The 23141-nt window shown below is 36.6% G+C and overlaps 1 protein-coding gene across 11 annotated transcripts in view; it reads right to left on the bottom strand.

Moving 5' to 3' along the window:
* SOX6 (SRY-box transcription factor 6) overlaps positions 1–23141 on the bottom strand; it is a 372885-nt gene that overhangs the window by 153628 nt on the left and 196116 nt on the right. For all 11 annotated transcript variants that reach the window (XM_088175661.1, XM_088175662.1, XM_088175667.1 and 8 more), the window contains one exon: positions 19543–19632. In XM_088175661.1, the coding sequence (XP_088031787.1) occupies positions 19543–19632 (90 nt within the window). The remainder of the gene's footprint in view (positions 1–19542; positions 19633–23141) is intronic.

Below are 23141 nucleotides of genomic sequence, written 5' to 3'. Positions count from 1 at the left end.
AGTGAGGCCATGCTGACCCTTGATTGTCACATGTCACTGTGCCACAGGCAGGTAAGGGCAAGGACAGGGACCCTGCATGTCCAGAGCCACATCCTGGCTTAGGCTGAGCCCAGCTCACAGACAGCACTGGGGTCCTGCAGTCTGCTCTTGAGTTTGGCTCATCCCAAGGCTGAGTTTGCTCTGGAGTTTGGCTCATCCCAAGGCTGAGTTTTCCCTGAGTTTGGTTCATCCCAAGGATGAATTTGCCCTGAGTTTGGCTCATCCCAAGGCTGAGTTTGCCCTGAGTTTGGCCCATCCCAAGGCTGAGTTTGCTCTGGAGTTTGGCCCATCCCAAGGATGAGATTGCCCTGGAGTTTGGCTCATCCCAAGGATGAGTTTGCCCTGGAGTTTGGCTCATCCCAAGGATGAGTTTGCCCATTGTTTGGCTCATCCCAAGGCTTTCATCCAGCCCACACCTCCAGGTCTGTGTGTGACACTGAGCTGGGCAGAGGTGCCCTCACAGGCACCTCAGAGCACTCAGGTTCAACTGAGCCCTATCCAACCACCCAGAGTGTCCTGCTCTGGTGTTCTTTCCCTCCTCAAAAGAATTTGATGGATTTATTCCTTCTTCAAAGGTCACAAATCACAGAACCATTTCTTCTGCATTAAGAACAAGCCACAAGAATGTCTATGGTAATCCAGCTGAATATTTCCCCTAAAGATTTGCCATCACCTGAGGCAGGTTTACCTGCCAAGTATGTCCAGCAAATCCTTGTACCTTAGCTTTGCTCCTCCAAATATTTTTTTTTTTCCTCACACATTCACTGGACTTTCTGCTCTTGCATAATTTCTTAGCAATTCTCAAGTTTCCTGAGCCTTATCTTACATTCAGAGATTTTCTTCCTTGACTGCTTTTCACAACAGTTCCAATCAAAGTAAACCAACACATTCAAAATAAAAACCCTGTGGTGACTGGGCCAACAGAAGCTGCTCCCAAATTTCTCTCAAACAGCTCCACGGCTGTCAAAGGTGCTGGGCAAAGGTTTGGACTGAGCTCCTGCTCAGCTCATGGAGCAGCACAATGAAACTTTGCACCATTTTTAGCAATGTGGTGAATCCACAGTTGAGTCCTAAAATGTAATCCCCGTCAGGAATGCAGGAAAGAATGTGATGTTAGCCAGAGCTTCATCCTCCCCCTCCTCCAAACCAGTGCCCAGCAAAAAGGAGAATTCCAACAAATCTCTTGGACTCCTTACTTCCTTTCACACACATGAAAAGAAGAACTCTGCCTGACACAAGCCCTAGAGGACTTTAAATATGTTTAGAGATTTTGTTACTATCTCACAGATACAATTCTATTTTACTGCTGTCTTCTATTTAAAAAAAAAAAAAATAAAACCTACTTTAGTTCTTTTCCTAGAATTTCTCTCAAATCCAGAATGTGATATTGCTGGATATAAACAGAGAAATGCATATTATACATTTCAACTAAAAACTCATAGCAAACGTGTTCCTGTTGACTTAGAATATAATGATATAGCAGAGGCCACAGGCTGTGACTAATCTGTACAGTGATACAAACACTAAAATATGAGATTAAGAGAAAAATGAGTAATGAATAAACTGTAGGCCAGGGCATAGCATATCAAAATAAAATTAATGTGGTGCTGTTGCACAGAGAGCAAAATTCACATTATTAATATTATTATTGATTCTAAGTGAAAAAAAACCAACAAATGTAAGTAAAGATGGTCCATCCATTTAAGACACTCACTCAGGACTTGAGAGCTGAAATATATCCTGACCTTCAGTTTCAGATTTTCCCATTTAAATACAGATGAGGAGAGCAACAGTAAAGATTACAAACTGTATTTGTGGGCCACACAACAGACAGAAACAGAATATTAAAAAACAAGATAAAAGAGGTAATAAAAGTGAAATGACAAAAAAAACCCAACAAACAAACAAAATCTAACCATCCTTTACTTATTTACCAGTTCCTCTTCTGTAGAAGAATCCACACTGAGATATCAGGAACTGTGCTGATGAGAATAGCAAAAATACTTAAAAATATTTAATTATAAATAATATTCAAATGCCATAGTAGGAATGAACTTTCAGCCCCAGAACCATCTCTGTGCAAACATCCCACATGGATGATGTTTACCAGCTTTGCTTATGGAAATTAATGTTCTAAGTTAAAAAAGCACAAGATAGGTTTTGTTTTCCCTATTTGAGCACACATTAAGCACAAATAAAAATAGCAGATCTAAATAATGTCTTCCTCAAGAAGATGAGAGGCAAAAACATGGTTTAAAAGTTAAATCCTTTCATTTTCTCATTTGCAAGACCTGCAAAACTAACTTCAACCCAATAGTCCTACAAGGATTTAAGTTTCCAAGTAGAAAAATGGGGAAAGTCTCATAGAGAAATGGAGATATCTGAAGCTTTTCCTTCTGATAATGGGACACAAATATTAAATATCACCAAAATCAAGTCCCACAGTAATTATGATGTTCACCATGCTTGTTGCTTCTTCATTACACTGGAATTATCCACTCAGCAGATCTAATTGTCTCCTGTAGATTATCTGCACATACATGGAGATCAAAACCTTCCATAGAAACACCCCATGGCAGGAGAGCTGATCCCCATGTTCCCATAAACACTGAGTGATCTGTTCTTCAGCCTCCCTATTATTTTATATTATTTTATTTAACCTGGCCCAAAACAGCTTTGGCTGAATTTTGTAATTATCAAAGGACCAATAGCAGATTGTCAAATTGAAGTAAAAAAAAAAACCTCACCTCAGTTTTTAGAAAGCTCACTACATTAGGCTGTAAAACCATTAAAATCCCAGGTTTAGGTGGGAGACTGCCCTTTCCTGAGAGCATCATTTGGCATTAAAAATAATGTATTTAGTATTAGACATTTTAAATGCACTTTCTTACTAAACTCTCTCCATGAGCTGTTTAATGTGAAAGTACAGATATAAAAGTGAGAATGAAGTGTTTACACAGACAAATACTGCCCAACCTTTTACAGCAGCTTCCAAGGAATTCCAACACAATGGCATTTTTTTCCTAAACATTGTTTTGTTTTCTGGATAATTTTTTCAATTTTTATTACTCTCTTCTGATTGCTAATATTTGATGAATTAAGTTCTGCTGCACTAGTAGTCTCACTGTATCCTAATTAAATTAAGCAATGTTTTAGTTTGGTTCGATTCAATAGAAAATCCCTAAATTTCATTTCCAGAAAAGAAGAAAAAATCATTTATTTCTAATATTTGCAGCTGTGCCTTGATGGGAAGGATTGAATACATGACTGCTACCCCATCTCAAATATTCATATAAAACACTGCAATAAAATGTGTGGTAAGATAATTTTTGTAACATGCTCTTTTAGATGTGAAATGAGGTTTTCTTGATTTTCTTTTGCTTATATACAATCATGGGTAGTGTATTCTTTGGAATTACAGTGTTGAGAGTCACAATTGATGATAGTCTGGAATAAGTAGGACCTTATCAAGTAGCTGGAAGAGATTTGGAGTTTGCTGAAGAAAAAGATTTAGAAGGAGAATTCTGGACTGGTTTTGAAGTTGCTCCATTTCATTGATTGTTCTTTCCTAACAACACACAGCCAGACAAAAGTGATTTTGTTTCCATATTCAACTGAAACCTTAACAAGTGATTTGTGAGTGCTATTAATCTTATTTTTTCATTTTGTAAACATGATAGAATTTCAAAATCTACGCAATTTTTCATTTTTTTAAAACTAGCATTTCTTCCTATGCAAATGCTAAAAAAGCACTTATTTAGAAGGAAGAGCTCTCCAATTAAAACTTGTCTCTTCCATCTCAGGAATAAAGTGAATATCTGTGCTATCTAATCTTATTCTGGAAAGAGAATTGTATATGTACATGAATAAAAGTGGCTGGAAGGAAGCTGAGTTTAGAAGAAGTTCACTTAATGTCTCGTTTGATGAGTATAGTTCATATGAATTAAATTACATTAATTTCCTTACCTAACAGGAGCTAGTTACTTGTGATTTCTGTAGTTGATTATTTGGTTTTCATTTTAAAAGGTTCATGAAAGGGGCTTTTGTTTGGCTTTTTTCAGTCTTGTCCATTGTCTAAACTATGGGTTAATAACGAAAGGTAAAAAAACAGAATTCTTTTAATTGAGTTATCAATTTTAAAGAGCAATCTACAGAATAAGAGGGCTTTTTTTTTTTTTCCCTGCTCTTTGCCACAATATTCACAGAAATAATGTGATTCTTCTCTTTAAATAGCAAGGAGCACTTTACACTTTAATTCCTACAAATGCATCCACAGGGTGATGGCAAGCCAAGGGGACGACTGAACTTTAGTGTGGAATTCTGCAGCTGGACAGGTGTGGCTCAGGTGGAAAACCCCACATCTCCTCCCTGTGTCCTCCTCTGGGGATAATCCACTTTTGAGGAGCTCAGTGCTGAGCCAGCTGTGTGCCAGGAAGGAATACAAGAACAAGGATAGGAATTGTTTTCTTCTCTGTGGCTGCAAAAAAGGGGAGAAATCTTTCCCACAGCAGCTTTTCTATTAAAAAGCTAATTGATTTACATATTAGGATTCAATTATTTGGGCTCGTTTGCCATAAAGGTAACACTGAGGATAACACACCAGAACACTCCAGGAGCCTTGCCTCTTTTCCTATACTGAAAATTGTAACCCAAATGCATTTCTTCTGCTGCATCCAGAATGCACAATATTCACAGGAGAGGAGATGTGCCCCTGTGAAATGTACTCTTACTTCTGATGTCTTGCAGTTACTTTTTATATCTTGTTAAATAAGTTACTTCCATGAGTTCTTCGTTAGTAATTATTAGCTACACAACTCAGAAATGTCTAAATATAAATATGAGGAGTATTAGTACTGCAAGATTTATATACTTTAAATATAAATTTTAATTTTGATCTTAATTACATGTTCATCTTTCATGTCTTACAAATACAAACAAGTATATCAATGAAAAACTTATATTTGCCTCTGAAGATTTTTATTGCCTCTGGTGATAAGTAATGAAGAAGCAAAGTTTATTGCAAAACAAGGACATTAGCATAGCCTGTCTATCACAGAAGCTGTAAAGAAGAAACTTCCTACCTCATCTGAGAGGAGACAATTTAGTCAAAAGCCTTTGATATGTATGGAAAAGCAACAACATTTTATACATGTGGAATGTGCCCAGAGAAGTGAGTTGAAGGACTTACACTCATTTCAGTGGGCTTTGAAAGAGGTGCATTGATATGTTCATTAATAATGGCATTAGGTGGCAGCTTCAGGCTTGTAAATCTGAATATTATTTTAAATTTAGTTCATAATCAAGGAGTTATAAACTGGAAGTGCTACTTATCTGCTGCACACAAGCTAACAATCTGTAAAAACAATTCAGCAGAGCATCTTAATTCTACAAATAAGAATTCTATGTCTTTTGAAATAACCACAACATCACTGAATGTGTGTGAGAAACAAAAACCAAACAAGTAAACCATGCTCTTGTTCCCTGAAGGTTTATTTTATAAATAAATAATTATATTAAAGTAATGCAATCCAGACCAAATTAGAATTCTATGACCAGCTTGCTGTGCTCCTGTAAAATACACTGCAAAATTACCAGACAAGTTTTCTAACTAGAGAAAAACCTAAATCACATTAAGCAGAGCATAAAGGGGGTGGCCTACATCTGCAGCCTGAAGTTCCACACATATTCCAAGAGTGTTCTGCAATAATTATACTCTAACCACAAGCATGAGTGTGTTTAGCCAGATGGTTCTCAGAAGCAGCTAAAAGTGCAGTCAGAACTTTTCTAAATTCAATTTATTTGTATACCTAGTTGATCACAAACCAAAACATTTAGCATAGCCCTTTGCTGCAGAGGCTTTGGTAATTAAATTCTTCACAGTCCCAAGCCAGAGTGCTATCCTGGGGGGTTTTTTTTGTGCTTTCATAGGTATTCCAGCACTAAAACAGGATCAGAAAGAAAATATAAACACTGCCTGCTCAAAAGTCTTAATATAATCCAATATTCAAAGGCACGAATTCAGCAAAACTTTGAGCACAGTGGTACAATGATTCACAATCAACCTTGAAGCACTGGAATATGTAGGAATCATACCAAGAGGTTTTGAGTCCTGCTATAACAGCATCCTAATGCAATATATTATAAATAGACCTGGGATGTAATAAAGAAATCAGGATCCTCTAATTCTTTCTCCTTAAGACAACTTAATACTGTCCAGGTTGCATTTTCATTATTTTATTTCTACAGCAACCACAACTGCAGCATTATTTTTCATCCTTAACAAGATACTCAAACAAAAAACTCAAAGAAGAAGAAGGAGCTGGGAAAACAGATTTTCAAAACCAATTGAGACTATTCTCAATTGGCTTTGAAAGTTAATCATTATCTTTTTAAGTGTCCTCTATTAAAAAAAAAAAGAGTTTTGTCTGGAAGAACACACCTATAGCAACTTGATGCAATGTTTCTGACGTGTTTCTCTGAAGTTACTTCAGTGTAACTGTGATGTTAAAATAATGTCAACTTAAAAGAATTGTGACTGCAAAATTATTTTGAACTTAAGAATTGTATTTTGTGGTTATTTCTTCTCGATGAATTTTAAATAATTTTGTAATCAAAATTTCAATCTCTTTGCACCTGCAAAGATCTCAGGTACTTTTCCAAGAGGTTCCTCAGATTTAGGTGCCTCTGGGCCAGGTTTTTTAAGAGTTTCAGGCCTCTTACAATTGCAAATATCTCTATGGTCATGTTTTAAAAACATATTTGAAGCATCTAAGACCCATTGACTCAGATGACATCTTAAACTATTTTGAAAAATGAGATAGATACGTGTGAATCACATAATACCTTGAAAGTTTTCAATTAATTTGATCCTGATGTAGTTCTTCCCACAACTGACACTACAGCCATGGAATGTCTCTAAACAATGCTGCTGGCTCAGAGCTTTATAAAGGTTCAAAGGCAGAGTGGGCAGGTATTTGGGAGAGGGAAGAAGAATCTATTTGACTGATCCACCAGGATCTGGAAATCCCTGGAAATTAGTCAGAAGTAGAGATACTATTAGTGCAAAAGTATAATTTTTCCCTCTTCTTCCTCATTCCTCTGTCTGCATTTATGATTACTTCTGAAATCAAATGGGTATTTTGCTGGTTTTTCCCCTTTATGCCAAAGATCTTTCTACTTTTTTTTTTTTTTTTTTCTTTTAATCTGAGTTCTTTTGCAGCAACTGTATCCCTTGGAATACAGTACTGGATGACTTTTTTTATTAAGATTTGTTTTCCCCCTGTGAAAATTCATACCTGTGGGTCAGCCAGCTGTCTTTCCTTAAACATAGAAGGAGTTTCCTTTTCTTTTCTGGTGTGCAACACCACCTAATAGACATGAGAGCCTGGATCTGTGTGATGGGCTGACAGGTTTTGGTCAAAACCTAAAGCTGCTCACTTTGAGTTTCACATGGGTAATAAACTCAGCACAAAATACTTTTCAACTGCATCCTTACAGTAACTCTTAAAGTACAACCATCAATATATTTGGCTGTTTCAGGGTATTAAAACAAAGAAAAATAGAAACAGAAATATTGTTGAAGGACTTCTGGAGGATTTGGGATATTTAGATATCACTTTCTAGAACTCAGTAGCACTTTGGTAACTTCCAAGTGGCATGAGCTGCATTCACTTACAAATTTTCAATTTCCTCCTTGGAGCATTAGCTCGATATGCCACAGCAAAGATAAGGTTTTTCTGCTCTAGAGTACCTTAAATATCCTGCATTTAGGGAACATCAGCAGCCTGCAGTAAAGTCAAGCCTACAGCTTCAGTCTTATCATGGACTCAACATATGTAGACAGAACTCTGCATAAGAGGATGAATGAATACAAGGAAATACATTAAAATACATTAAAATACACACACTCCCTCACATTTCTTTCCCTATACAAAAAAAAAAAAAAAGGGTCAAGAACTCCTTATTGCTTTAGTTATTAATTTAGTTTAGGAAGGAGTAACCCTCAGTTGCTTAACCAACTTGGCAACTCTGCACCTGCTATGACAAAGCTAACACTGACAAAAAAAAATAGCACTAAAAGCCTCTAAAAGGCTGAATAGGTACAGATGGCAAAAGGATTTTCCCATTCCAAGCCCTCTGCCATGGGCAGGGACAGCTTCCCTAGACCAGGCTGCTCAAGGCCCCATCCAGTTGTGCTCTAAGTGTTGGAATGAGCCTTCTGGAAGGAATGATTTTGTAAAAAAAATTCACCTTCAATGCATCAATCTGCAGTTTTCCCTCACTTCCAAACTTGAACTTTATATTATTTTCTATGTGTTCAATGTATTTGAATATTCTACACAGACATAGATGTCATAATGTGAATTTTTAATGGCAGATTCAGCTGATGAGCAATTAACAGCTATATTCTGCCATGGGTTATTTACTGCTGATCACCATAGCCCTTTTCAGTAGTTGCAACTATAGTTCAGAAAAGCATTTTTCTCTGGTTTTGAGTGCAATACAAGTAGAAGAGGACAGCAAAAGGCAAAGTGGGAGAAAAACAGCAAAGAGCTATCAAGTTAATTGAACTTGAGCTATGTGTAGAGACTGACTGTGGTTTTTCCAGGTCAGCAGAGGGAGAATTTTCACTGTCCCCCACTCCTAGCACCAAGTGCTGATGTCTGTCTGATGGTGGGATATGTTTTCTGAGAGTATGCAGAGACACAAAGTCCCTTTGTCAAGCACTGCTATCTTGAAAAGTGGCAGACCTTAACCTGATAGGATTAAGGATTTCTTTTTAGGAAAACCCTTATCCTTCAGAATTGGGCACCCTGTCTTTGGCTGAAGTCTGAGAGGCACAAAATCACACTGGATAACCCCTGGGAGGGGAAGATTTCAATTTCAATTTCAATTTCAATTAGAATTCAACAGGCACTCTACAATTCTTCAGGAATCTGGGAAAACTCAACCACAGAACAGCTATGCCCATTTCATCCTCTTGACCTTCTTTAATAAAGCTGTTCTTTTGACATCATCAATTGAGATTTGATGTCTGTACATTTCCTCACATTTAGAACAACTAATTTGTCTAAGCCTATATAAAATATCTGTACCCACTACACTGACTTCTTAAATCTTGCAATTTGAGTGTGCCACCTGCAATTAGAAGATTTTGGTTCAGTATCTGTACTAAGGGTGTATTCCAGCTTTCAGAGAAAACTACAATTGCCTACTAAATAGTAACATCAAAGATCAAATCCCATCATTAAATTTCAAACTACAGTGAACTATAAATAATTTTCTGATCTCAGGGGTTAGAACTGGGATCTTATGTCAACAGAATACTTTGGGGGCATATATCAATCCACAGTATTTCCAAGTCAAAACAAATGCTAAAGATCTATCTTCACACATAGTAGTGTGTTTAAAAATGTCGGAAATGTCAACCGCTTACATACTTTCATATTATCCCTAATTAATACAAATTGCATTTAATTTCACATTTAGTAAAACATATTGCTGCCCAAAATAAGGACTATAATTTTTATCAGCAATTATTATTACTGATGTATCAACACAATTATTTAAATTCAATGTATATAGAGGCAGAATCCATGCAAGCATTTACAGTTTTTGTTCCCTCTGTGTTTCTTCCCTAATTTTTGTGGCTTGGAGCTCCTCCAGATGCTGTCTCCGACTTTGTGGTTTTGTATTTGAGATCCCATCTCCTGATTCATAGCATTCCTTGACTGACAAACAGATTCAGATATGAAAACAAACAGTTACCTGTATATAATCTGTGCCTGACAGCTGCACTGCTCCCTTTCCCCTTTCCCAGGTTTGACCCATTTCTTGGGTCCCTGAGTTGCTGTGTTTACTCAGCTATTCAATAACTGGTGGCCTATGTGATCTCCACACTCAAACTGCACTTCAGACCCACAGGATTTTCCTCTAGTCCCTCCTTCTTCATAAACTAAATTATTTTAAAAGAACATTGGGTTTTGTATTTCCAAACTGATGTGCCTCCTAATTGAATGCAGAACACTTTCAAACTATTTTCCATTAGAGGCCCACTTTTTTTTCCCGATTTTAATGCACAATATAATACCTCCATTGGAAGATTAAAATTGTTTTACTCGAAGTAAAACCCGTCATTATATGCATTTTTTAGTGGTTTTGTGTGGTATAATGTAGGGTGAATTATGTAAAACACACCAAACAGGATACTCTACAAGCTGCTACTTGCATGCTGCAAACAATCACAGTTTCACTGATAGATGGGGACTTAGCATCTTAAAATTCCTGTGGAAATCAAGTGCATTTTAAGTATTGGGTTTGATTATTTAATCAGACAACTTGCATTTTGCCCTGGCTAATTTGGAAGGCTGATAATATTTTACTCATAAAGTAATTGTGCACCTGTTGTGATGGAAACCTGTTCAAACAAATCTTAATAGACATGAAGATTCATTCCCAACATGAGTGTGTTAGCCTCTCATTAGTGCTATCTATGGGACAACAAATTTTAAGCAGCTACTGAACAGGTCTCAGCTAAACCTTGGATAACTCTTTAAGAACATTTATGACAATATAAATCAAATAGTCAAATATATAGTCAAATATAAAACTTTGTTAAAATATATCAATACAGACTAAGCTAAATATTAGGATATGTGGGTTAAACTAACAGCAATTTAAAGAAAAAAGAGTAGGAAAGATATTTTCATAATAACATGGTTTCCATGTGAGAGCTAATGACAAAGATCCAGTTTTGATCAAGCTGCCTGGCTATAAATTTATTAATATTATTATCACAGAGAGCAATACTCACAATGAATTCATAGGATCAGGGCAGGCTAAATCCTTCATAGATTTGTGTTCCCTCGGTTCTGACAAATTTCTATGGATTTTATTTCAGTACATCTCTCTAATTTCTTTACAATTCATATATTGGTATTAATTGATTGATGGGACTTCACCTTTATAGTGTTTTTGAAAATTCTCTCTATTGGCAGAACAAATCAAACCAAACCAAATTAAAAACCAAACAAAAAACCCCAAACAAGCAAACAAAAAAATTGGTTGGAATGGAAAATAGATAAATTATTTACTTTAATCCAATATAAATATTTGAGGGCAAAAAAGAAGGGACAGAGTGAATTGATATCAATTCACTCAACAAGGGGACAGTATTGTAAATGACCTGATTGGAGGAAGGGGACTGTGCTTAACCTGAAATCACTTTAATGCTGGCAGGAGGAGGTGAAAACAAGGAAAATGAGCCCAGTTTGGCCGGATTTGCCCTTTGGCAGAAAACTGTCAGATGCCATTGGTCAGATCCTAAGTGAGGTGACACAGTTAAACAAATCAAGATACCTTGCAAAAAAAAAAAAAAAACACTGATAATTAACCTCTTCTGAAAGGTCAGCTTGTTCAGAGGGGACAAGGACAACCCTTCTTGTGTTTCTTCTTCTATTCCTCCCTGGGCTGAGGCTTGTGAGGCAGTGGCTGTGTCAGGTTGCACATTATGTTCCTGCTATTATCAGTTGCAGGGGAGTTACTAAATGTGCTCCTACTCGGTTTTTTTTTTCTCAGTGCTAATGCTATGAGCCTTGTGTGTTACAGATGACATTTCTGACTTGCCTCGGGATCCACAGTTTGTTAAGGTCCCAGTAAGGTATTTTTACATATCTCTTAAGGAAAAATAAAAAGAATCTGGTGTCTCTAGTGTCATCAGGACATCCTCATTACCACACAAGATCAACACATCAAGACCCCACTTCAAGACGCTGCTTTCTGCTCAGAAACGGAGTTTAAAACCAACTGAAAAGGATCACCACAAAGATTCTCGTTATTCAGTGCCAAAGTTTGATGTAGCTCAAAAAGTGATACTTTCTGTAAGGGGTTTCTTTCCAAATTGACTGCAGAGAAGGCTGAGGAGAGTGGCCAAAGTGCAGAAAAGCTTTCATATAAAGAATGAATAAATATATTTTTGTTTTTCAGCAAAAGTGACAGAGTGCAGTGTAACAGAGGACAGTTCATTCTAAGAATGTGCATTCTAAGACCTAGGGGACCCCTGCAAGGTACTAGGTGCAAATATTCACCATATTGCTAACTGCTGAGCTTATCCCCACAGACTCTGCAGCTGTCTGCTAAAGGCTTCAAAAGTGACTGGACACCTTCATAGATGGTAATTCTATCAAGGGTCATTAAACCCAAATTACCACCTCTCTATCAAGCAACCCATTGATCATATTTTGTGGGAAATTGGAAGAGTATACTGAGGAAATGTTAGTGTGTGTTTGCCCTTTCCTTCCACCCTTCCACAGGCTGAGCAGTGCCCAGGGACAGAACGTTCCAGGACATTGTGTTCTTTATATGGCACTTCAGGTTCCCTGAACACGAAACACCCATCACAAAAGACTGATAAAAGTACACGTGGAGGTTTCCACGACATCCAAATTGACCAGAAAATTTCGGTCCTTTCCATACTGTGCCTATTTGTATTTTTCTAGATAAATGCTGACGTCCATCAATTTGTTAGAATTTGACTTTGTAAGTCTACAGCAACAAAAAATCCAAAGCATTGAAGCGTGATGGAATGCAAGAAATGGAGCTTCCACTTTTGTTTTACCAGTGCAAACATACATATACTCTTCCTCTTCCATTAGGAGTTGTATATTAGTCAGCAGCAGGAGTTTTATTTCTCTAAAGGTAAGAAATTTCATTGGCAACTAAGCCAGGACTGGAGTCAAAATAAAATTTGCCACTGACAGAGGAGAAGGTTCTAAGTTCCAAGTAGTGAGACATTCTTCAACATGGAAGCCTTTCTACTGCACTTAAAGGCTCTGTATTTATTACAGTAAGCAATGACTGATATGCTGAAAAGCAATATATATATATATACACCACCAGAACACCCTCCCAACAGAGGAAAATGGCAATTTTTTGTGGAAAAAGTGGAGAAAACTGACTTGTAATTTTTAGTTTATAGGCAAACTCTTTTCTGCTAAAAAAAAAAAAAATATTAGATGGCAGTTGAGAATAAACATATTTTAATACCCTACATTTTCTTGTCACTAATTGTAAAAATAAAGGATGGATCACATTCAAGAAGGCAGCCTGTTCTAATGTGCAAAAGAAATGTATTGCTGTTTTAGTTCCTTATTATTAGCATCATTATCCATCTTGTTGCTTTTTCCCATGAACAGTTGATACTATTTCTTACTACATTATTTGGGACATATTTCAAAAAACCCAGAATATAAGTGGGCTGTCATATTTATTTCAGTCTGGTACAGAGTTCATACATTGACCTCTGAATAGTTAAGCTTAGAAATATACACTGATAAGGGAAAAAACATATAGATTTCTGTGATTATGGTAAGTAAAAAGTTCATTGTGTGCCTGGAACTAAAGGGCATGCATCCTGCTTGATGTTTTTTATAAAATATATTCGACAATATGGAAAACTTGATTTATGTGAAAGGTTGATTACAGTGTAATTTATAGTTCTGGAGTTTTAAGAACTAGAAATGGTAATAGTTATTAACTTTCAACATTAGAAGTGGGCATGATTGTGAGAGGGGGCACTGAAATACAACCCCCTCACCAAAAGACTGGAGCAACAAAAATGTTTGGCTTTTTTTAATGTGATAAACACACTTTCAATCCTGCCAAGAACTTATATGTACATCATTTAAACACTAGCATTATGTACAGGGAGCAGTCCAATCTCTTCCACAGAACTACCCTCTCTCTGTGCAACTGGGGGTATGTCTGTTTAAATCCAGAATCTGAAGAAACATATTAAAAAAAAAAAAAAAGAAAAGACAAGAAGAAATAAGACAATACAGTAGAATGTGTTTCACACTGGTGATTAGTCTAATTGTCCTGGTATCTTGGCCATAACAAATAGATACAATGGGGCTTGGTAAGCTTAACCAAAATATTTTTCTTTTTGGAATTCATTACCTCCTTCAAGCAAATTCAGCTAAAGGGCGTGCAAACATTAACTGTTGAAAGTGCTTATGAAATATTCAGGCATTCAGATGTGTTAATTTGGAAGGTCAGGTTGGAGCTGGAAGCACAGCCCTTGTACCACGTTACACAAAGCACCAGTGGCTGCAGAAATGGCAACACAAAAGCACTGCTCTGATCTGGAGAGCTGCCACACAAAGCTAAATATATCCCCTCATTGGATCATGGCAATAAATTCATTATGAAAAACCTTCCTAGCCTGTGGTATCTTCCTAATCAGGACCAATTTCTTGAGGATTTGGGTGTAGGGGTTCTGGACTGTGCTGTTTTGTTGAATGTTTTCATTGGTTTCACTAATTGGAACCAGTTGATTCTTTTTCCTGTGTATTGATTTTTTAAATCCTAGCAGTTAACAATGATTCTAATGTATCATAACACTTTAGACCTTAATCATATAGTGGGGCTTCTGCTTGTAGCTTTTGTTTGAGTTTTAATTAAGAAGACCTTGTGTCTCAAAGCCTGAGCTGGGTTTTTAATTGCTAGTATGTATATCACACAGACTTCAAAAGAAATAAAATATGTTTATAACAGAGAGCACAAAGGGGAGCTTTGAAATGTCTATAGCCATACAAAGTGACATAATTAAAAACCTCTGAGTGCCTCTGTGATATAAGACTTATATATATTTATTTATGCATATTTATGAGGCAGACTGTTATATACCCTTAGACTTCATGAGAAAGAATTTTCAGCAATTATACTGAAAAATAATTGCTACAAATTCAGACTACCGTGTTGATCAGGGCTAAAGGAAAACAGATTTATTTTCCTCAAAATGGACTTCACATTTGATATAGTGCAGCAAGAAACACCTGAAAACTCATCTGTGAAGACAAATCCCATAAAATAGAAGCAAAACTAACATTTTAAAATGTTTTGTAAATCATGCATGTTTTTTAAAAAATTAATTCACTGTAAAAACCACAACTTTCTCAAGGATTCATTCATGCACGACTCTTTCCAAGACTATTCCAGAAACAGAGAGTGTTAAATTACTGCATTCAAACACTTGTGCCTCACTGTCCTCTTCCAGTCATTAATACACACAAAAAATGCTCCTAGAAAACACCTCCTCGTGTCTCTTCTGTTTCCTTACCAGGGACAAAAATCCTTTCCAAAACTATTTGTGGATATCTTACAAGACTATCAAGTGTGTGAAGTTGCTTCATTATACTAAATTCAACTTTTCCTAGGAAACAGGACTGGTGTCTCCCACCTACCCAAACATTTTGAGGCCATTAAATGTGCACATTCCACACCAAACAGGGGGCTCAGACTCTTCTTGCTAAAGCAGCAAACCTAAAAGGATTTGGGGAGCATCATGGAAACTGAAATTCTGTGCTGGATAAAGCCACGGGCATCAATCACTCACCTCCCCAAAATAGAGTCTACTGTACAAAGGCAGCATGTGACACTCGAGCCACAATAAAATATAAATATAAATATAAATAGCCTATAAATACAGGGAGTCCAGTTGTAAACAGCCCTGGTGGAAGGGGCAGCACTAACCTGCAGCACAGGAGTCACTCTCAGGCTGCTAGACCAATTGTGACCCTTCCACGATAACACCATTGCCTAAGTTACTTAAAGACTGACCTTTCTTATTTGATCTTCAAAGACTCTGCATGCTGAGAAAGACCATTGAGGGCTATTTCAGCAGGACAACTGCCTGATGCATGCAAGACCGTGCTGTTCCTGAGATTTATATTTGGAACAGAAACAGAAAACTTAAAACAGACTCTGGATAGTGATAAATGATGCTACTCTGCCTAGCTGTGGCTGCTGAAGAAAAACTAGATAACCAAGCGACAGAAATGCATGCAGTGAGGGAGGGTGAGGACAGAACTCTGAGCACCCAAATATCTGGAAATCAAGAGAAGAGCCCTGCCTCGCTTTGTTTATTCAAATATGTAATAACAACAATTCGAATGAAAAGTATTTCCTGATCCTAATTTTTATACAAAAGAAACCAAATACTGCAAAAGCCAGATGTAAGCCTAACAAACTGCTTGTATACCTTAAATAAATCTATTTGCATGCACACTCTGGCAAATAGCATACAAGCTAATGATTTGCACAGACAGCTCTGGGTTTTTTTTTTTTCCAGGTGAGCAAAGCATTTAACTCAGGTCAACTGCTTCAGAGACCTTTGAAAATTTGACCTATGTGTTTCATTTATAAACATATCAAGTGAACAAGCAGACTTATTTAACCACTGGAATTTGGCTACAAAGCATTCTGCCAGATTCTCCTCAGTTTCATGCAACCTCCCTGAAGTCAATGGCTTGTTTGGCTGCAATTCAAGGAAGAATCTGGACCATTATCAATAACTGAAATCCTAATAAAGAAACTCAGAAAAAGCAATTTTACAAGTGAAGCACACTATGCAAGAATAATTGTGAACAGGAACAATCCCACACTGAGAAAAAAATGAATTATTCACTGTTTGTTACTTTTGTATTGGCCTCTATTGTCTGAATTAATAGATATAGTTTATAATTATATCTTGATTAACACTATTGTGTTCTAAATATAGAAGGTAAAGCAAGAAAATACCGTTTTTATTTGTTTCTCTCAGCCAATTATCTTTTCTTCTTGTCTGTGTGCTTCCCAAACATGAATAGAAACAGTTTGTGTCAGTGGTACATTTTTTTTTTATTTTTTTTTTCCCTGCTTTCATCCTTTTTTTTTTTTTTTTTTTTTTTTTTTTTCTGGCACTGATTCTTAGTGAACTGCCTTCCCACAACCAAGATGCTAGTCTTTCACTGCAGGGGGAGGGCTGTGGCTGTGCAGACACAGAGGAAGAATATGTGCTCAGGTTATCCTTAGTGAGAACAACGCCTTCTCTCTAAAATAAACAACTCCCAGTAACAGTCAGTGCAAAGAGCAGTTCCTCACAGGACCACACCTTCCTTTCTTGTAATCAAGATTTTTCTTTTTTTTTCCCCCTAATAGACTCGTTTATTTATTTTTTTTACCCCATCACTTCATGCCTTTAAGTTAGGCTCCCAGTAATACGAGTAGAAATTCTGCACAAGGGCAAATCAATAAAATTATTTCGAATCTAATGGAAATTAAGGAAAAATATATTTGACCTCCCAAAGACAACAGATTTTCAAATGTAGTTCTTTCAGATCCCAGAATGCCCTGCCAGTTACCTTGCTGGAAATTCAATCATCACTATGAAAATGAACTTCATGATTGAATCTAGATTGGAATCTACCACCTTGAACAATGGAAGGATTTATTTTAAAGTATGCTTCCCCTACTTTGCTTTGTTTCCTTCATGTAATCAAGTTTTCATGCTGCCATGTACTAGATGTTTTTTTTTTTGTTTAGGGTTTGTTTTTTGGATTTTTTTGTCCTTTCTGAGCTGATTTAAGGTACACAAATGCTAATAGAAGTTAATAGCAGACTCTTGGGTTAATAATGGTTTTATTGGCAGCCTGGAGACTGGTTAGCCATGGGTTTGGGAGCCCAAAGGAAAGGAAGGATTCCCACTTCAGACCTGCTCCTACTCCAGCTCTGTAACCCTGCACCTAACTTTCTTCTTCTATAAAATGACACTAATGCCTTTGTCAAGAGGTTTGAAGTGCAAAGCACAACATAAGAGCAACCATTATTTGTCTTCCATGTTGGCTCTGTTTTTAAAAAATTAAATGCAGCTGCAGCAGCAGCAAAGATTCAGCATCACATCTTGCTGGAAGCCAACAAGCAGCAAGGATGAATATTGCAGATATTTTGAGATATTTTGACAGCTTAAGGACAGGTTACACAGGAGATGGGGCTGTGGAAACAAACTGAGGGACTGGCAACACAGAAATCTGCTGAGCCTCATCTGATGATCCTTTTTATACAGCTAATAGGCTACTCCCCTGGAAAAGGTCGAGATTTCTTCCAAATCTGAGTGAGAGTGCTTTGTAGGTAGATGAGAAAAGGATGAGAGGCAAGAACTCCACCCACTCACTGTGCACAGAACACACATGCTAAGAAAACAGGAGGAACAATGTAAATCCAGAGGAACAAACCTTCCTTTTCCCATAAATGAGATGTCATTAGAAAGCATTCTGTGCCATGTAAAAGAATAAAGAACATTATTCTGCATTGTTAGGGATGCCACCTCTTTTAAATTTGATTCGCTAATAGCATTCAAGTAGTTTCTATTTAAAGACTAAGTAGCTATATTTTGCAATTAATAGACAATAATAATTCAACTAGCATTCAGTGTTTTCCACACTATTAAGAGACAATATGGCTTCAAATAGATTGTGATTTCAAGACAATTTTGGGGATTTTATTGCAGTCAATTTTAACATGCTCCTGCAAAATTTTATGCTGTGTTTCTGTCACTGATATTACTATGGGATTTCTTACCTGACTAACATATATGGATTGTCATAATTCTACCAGAAAAATCAGGAGAATCCAACAGATTTTTGGTCCTGAAGGAACCAATTATAACTTACTTATTTAAAAAAGCCAGTCTTTCATCTACTCGTATAATAAAATTAAAGAAAAAAATTAACTATCCTGAATTTCACCAGTGTAAATTTAAATCCCCAAGCATCAATTTTCATCAAATAGAATATTTTTGTTTTCAGATTACTTTTTTTAAAGAATTTTACAGAAAAGATTTATTACTATTATGAACATGACTCTTTGTTTCCACACCTTTGTAGTTGCAATTTAACAAAATTATACAAATGAAAAGAGATAAATCTTGGGTACTTTGTGTACTCCTCAAAAATGTCTTATGACCCCTTCTCACAGCACCAAAAAAAAAGCACATGTTAAATTTGTTGCTTAATCAATAACACTGAATTTCTTCTTACTAAGAAAATACATGGAAGAAATGATGGGTGGGGGAAAAGACTTCAAGTTTTCTGTCCAGTACTTAATTGTCAAGAGAATTCTACTTTTCCTAGGATGCTGGCTCAAGAAATAATGAGAATATTGGAAATTATTGCCCACATATACAACAAATTTCACACTGATTTCACTAAGTCCAAAATTTTTTCCAGACCTGCTCTTCCTCTGCTTAAGGGGATTAACAGAAATTTCTTTTTTTTCAATGTTGAATCAAAGATTTTAGAATAGCAATGACACAATGATCACCCTTTATAATCTGTATTTCTACACACAGTTTGTGCAACTGGGAAGCAGCAGCACCAAGTACAGGTGCTGTGCATTTCTTCCTCTGCTCAGAGCTCCAGGGCTGATGTCAGTGAACTCATGTAATGCCCTGGTGGTTTGTGAAAGCATCCCTGATACTGCCTACAACTGATTGGGACATTCTCCATTTTTTTTTTGGCACACTCATCCATCATTTCAAAGATAAACATTAAAAAATCAAGGTGATTTGCCCGGGAAGAATGGCACCCTCTAGTCATGACAGCTATTTCTCTTTTCTGAACTTTCAAAAATCCTCAATCCCCTTCTTAAAATATATGCAAACATTGAAAATTTGATCTAGTGAGATACCTTTAATTTCTCCAAGGAGATCACTTGTGTTTAATTTTTCCATCTTCTCCTTCCAGTCTTTAGAAAGTAGCTTTTCCATACAGGATGAGTCTATTTGGGAAAAAAAAAAAAAAAAAAAAAAAAAGAAAGAAAGAATTATGAAACATATTCTTACAGGAAAACAGGTACCACCTTCATTTTAAAACTGTTCTCCCAGTACCAGTCGAACCATAGCTGAGAAAAGAAATGATCTTGCAGCCAAAGAGAGTTCTTATTTAACTGCATTTTAAATCCAAAGTAATTCCCCTGAGGTTAATGGAGTTACTATGGATTTAACAAGGGTCTAATTGAAAGGAAAACTTCGTTGAGGATTTATGCATGCTAACTGCCAATTTACATGCATAGATTGCCAATGTATATATACGAATTCTGTCTTTTTCATTTGAGAATGATTGTACACTCGAAATTATACATGAAGATTTAGGAGCTTTTTTTGGAAATTTGGCACACAGTGACATCTGAAACCCATTTTTATACCCATGTCAATGCAAAAGTTATTCACATAATGTCTCCATGGAATTCATGAAGGCACTCTACATATTCGATGTTCGCAGTATCAGAAATTTTCTCAGTGCTCTATAAACAACATGCAATGATTAGAGGATCAGCTCTCGTCACATGAACCTCAGAATGCATTTCAAGGCTTGGCCCCAGCCTGGGAGCCCTTCTGCAGGCAAAGCTGTCACTGAAGTCATTACACTTTGCAGAAAGTAAAAGATTGGCCCTGGTAAACTTCTTCTGATCAGACCCCAGTCTCACTACAAGATTTTACATTGAGCATAACAGGCTTCAATATATTCTAAAGGGTTTTTTCAGTTCCTAAATTAAATTGGCTCGCATGTCTAATTATAGATAACCTTGCACATACCCAGAAAAGGTGATTTTTAAGCTAGAAATTCTTATGAAGGAAGCCTACAAGAAAGATGGAGAGAGATGATTTACAAGAGAATGGAGTGACAGGACAAGGGGGAATGGCTTCACACTGAGACAGAGCAGGTTTGGATTAGATATTAGGAGAAAATTCTTTACTGGGAGGGTGGTGAGACACTGGCACAGGTTTCCCCAGGATTCTCCATCCCTGGCAGTGTCCAAGGCCAGGCTGGATGGGCTCTGAGCAGCCTGGGATGGTGGAAAATGTCCCTGCCCATGGCAGGGGGTTGGAATAAAATTATCTTTAAGGTCCCTTCCAACCCAGGTCGTTCTGTGATTCAATGGGTAACGTGGTGTGGGGTTTTATGACTTTTAAGAAGCACAATTCAGATTTCTAAACAATTATCAAGAAAACTTCACCAACGACTCAACACCTCGTTTTCCTTCCCAGTTAGCAATAATAAAATCTCTGTTAAACTCTCTATGCTCACTTTCACCTGTAGGCAAACTCACCAACAATGCCTGTGCTGAACTCCTTGGAAGCTCTTAGGCCCAGTTTGCCAAATAATATTCCAAATTTTAATTATTTTAGTACAGGTCCTACTCCAGTCACGAATTAACAGTGGCTTGTAAGTGAAGGCAGAATTCAGTCTAAGTTAACTTCCACTGAATTCCTGGCAGATTAAGGTCAAATCACAGCTGAAATTCTCATTTCAGCAGTCCCAGCAGAAGCACTCACACATGTGAAAGCAAAAGCAAAAAGCCCAGATTTAAGAATGGCAACACAGATCATATCATTGCAACGGGTAACAGTTTGTTCTGCTTCAGAGGATTCCAAAAATACTCAGAGGGAGGAGAGACATTCAAAGAGGTCACAAAAGGAGGAGTTAAAGATTTAGGGAGAAGTTTGAGGAAGAAAATTGTCATATGTCCAATTGTATTTGAGGGTATGAGTCATTTCAGCCTAAAATTTCATTAGTTTAACTCACTTGACATAAACAAACAAACAAAAACCCCAAACGAAACAAAAACCAGTTGAAAGCAAACCAAACTGTAACTACCAAGAGATCAAAGATCAGGTTTTAATTGCAGCACATTTTCACCGTGGAAGCCTCCACGGAAAGACAACACAGCTCATAAATATTTTTGAAGTAATATTTCAGCAGAAAAGCTAATTTATTGACTAATTATATCTTTCTATGAAAGAGACAAAATTAAGGAGCAGTAAGTTGCAATAGGCAGTGTTAAAATACTAGTTATATAATAACAATTTACTTTTAACAATAACAGGCACTTATTACTTTTATGAGTTCTGGCCTGATAATAGGAGAATCAAGAAATAACCATCAATTATCAATAGAACATTATAATTTGTCCTTTTTTGTGATATCATGATTCGTTTAAAAAGAGGTTTCTGTGTTTTTCCCCTGCCAAAATTTCAGACCCCACATCCCGGAAAAAAAAGCTTTAGAATTTTATTTTGATGTTTGCTATAAGTTTTATATTCTACTATTTTTAACTAAGATGCTTTTCTCAATTCACACAAAGAAAAAAAATAGATTTCAATAAAGAAAGAAAAAAAAAAAGAAATAACTAGCATATTACTGGAGTTGATAAAATAGTTTCCTCAAAAGCACTTCTTTTATTTCTTCCCTCACTGTTCCTAAGAACACCCATGCTTATCTGTAGTGTTCTTATATTATGTAAGGGCAAAAAATGTATTTTTAAAGACAGACTGGGAAAGAGCTAGATAGGAAAACAGGTCTATTTGTGTGCTTTTTTGATATAATCACATTGCTAGTTAGAATTTTTCTCTACAAATGGCTGAAAAATTCCTTAAGAAAGTTCTTTTAACACCCCTACCTCATTCAAATTCCGTGTTCTGGATCTGACCACACAATTTATAGCTACTGTATTTTGCTATTGGGAGGATTACAAAAATGATTACACAATGAGCTTTTTAATAAACTTTTTTATATCATTGCAAAAGTAGCGCTGTGAAAATCCGGTAAATTTTCAATTACCATGTTTATTCTGCATAATTTTTCCAATTTAAAATAATGCTATGTGGTTAAAGCCCTCTGCAGGTCCTCCACATTAGACCCAAAACTAAATATAAAGGCTTATACTTGAAAGGCGTGACTCCCCTCAAGTTCTGTATTCCGTGTTCACAAACACACATTTTGAAAAGGTTTGTGAATCAGAAGGGGATTTTTTTCTTCTTCTTCTTTCTGCACCGAAAATTAATTTTTACAGACATATAAAATCTACAGAGATATCTTCTGACATCAGTAAAATGTCTTCATCCATATTTGATTCATTTTCTGATTTGGTTCGTTATAGAAACAAAACCTCGACTTGGAACCCGGCACTGAGCAGGGAAGAAAGGAGCAGTGAAGACACAAATTCACATCTGCACTGCATCATCTCCCTGCACTGCTTCTGCACCACTCCAAACCCCTGTGCATCCCGACATTCCCAAAATTCAGGGGTATTTGTCTTGCTAGAGACAATTATAAAAGAAGCAATGAAAGAAATTAGCATTTATACATTTTTAGCTCTTCTCACTGACTTTATAAACCACAGTTAGGCTTATGCTGCAAAGTAGCATATTTTCCACTGGCACATGTAGCATCAAACTCGTGAAGTTGCACTGGAGCAATTTATTCTATTAAAAAAAAAACACACAG

The sequence above is a fragment of the Sturnus vulgaris genome, chromosome 18, assembly GCF_052056855.1.
Source record: "Sturnus vulgaris isolate bStuVul1 chromosome 18, bStuVul1.hap1, whole genome shotgun sequence".
Lineage (NCBI taxonomy): Eukaryota > Metazoa > Chordata > Aves > Passeriformes > Sturnidae > Sturnus > Sturnus vulgaris.
This window is presented reverse-complemented; position numbering and strand designations above follow the sequence as displayed.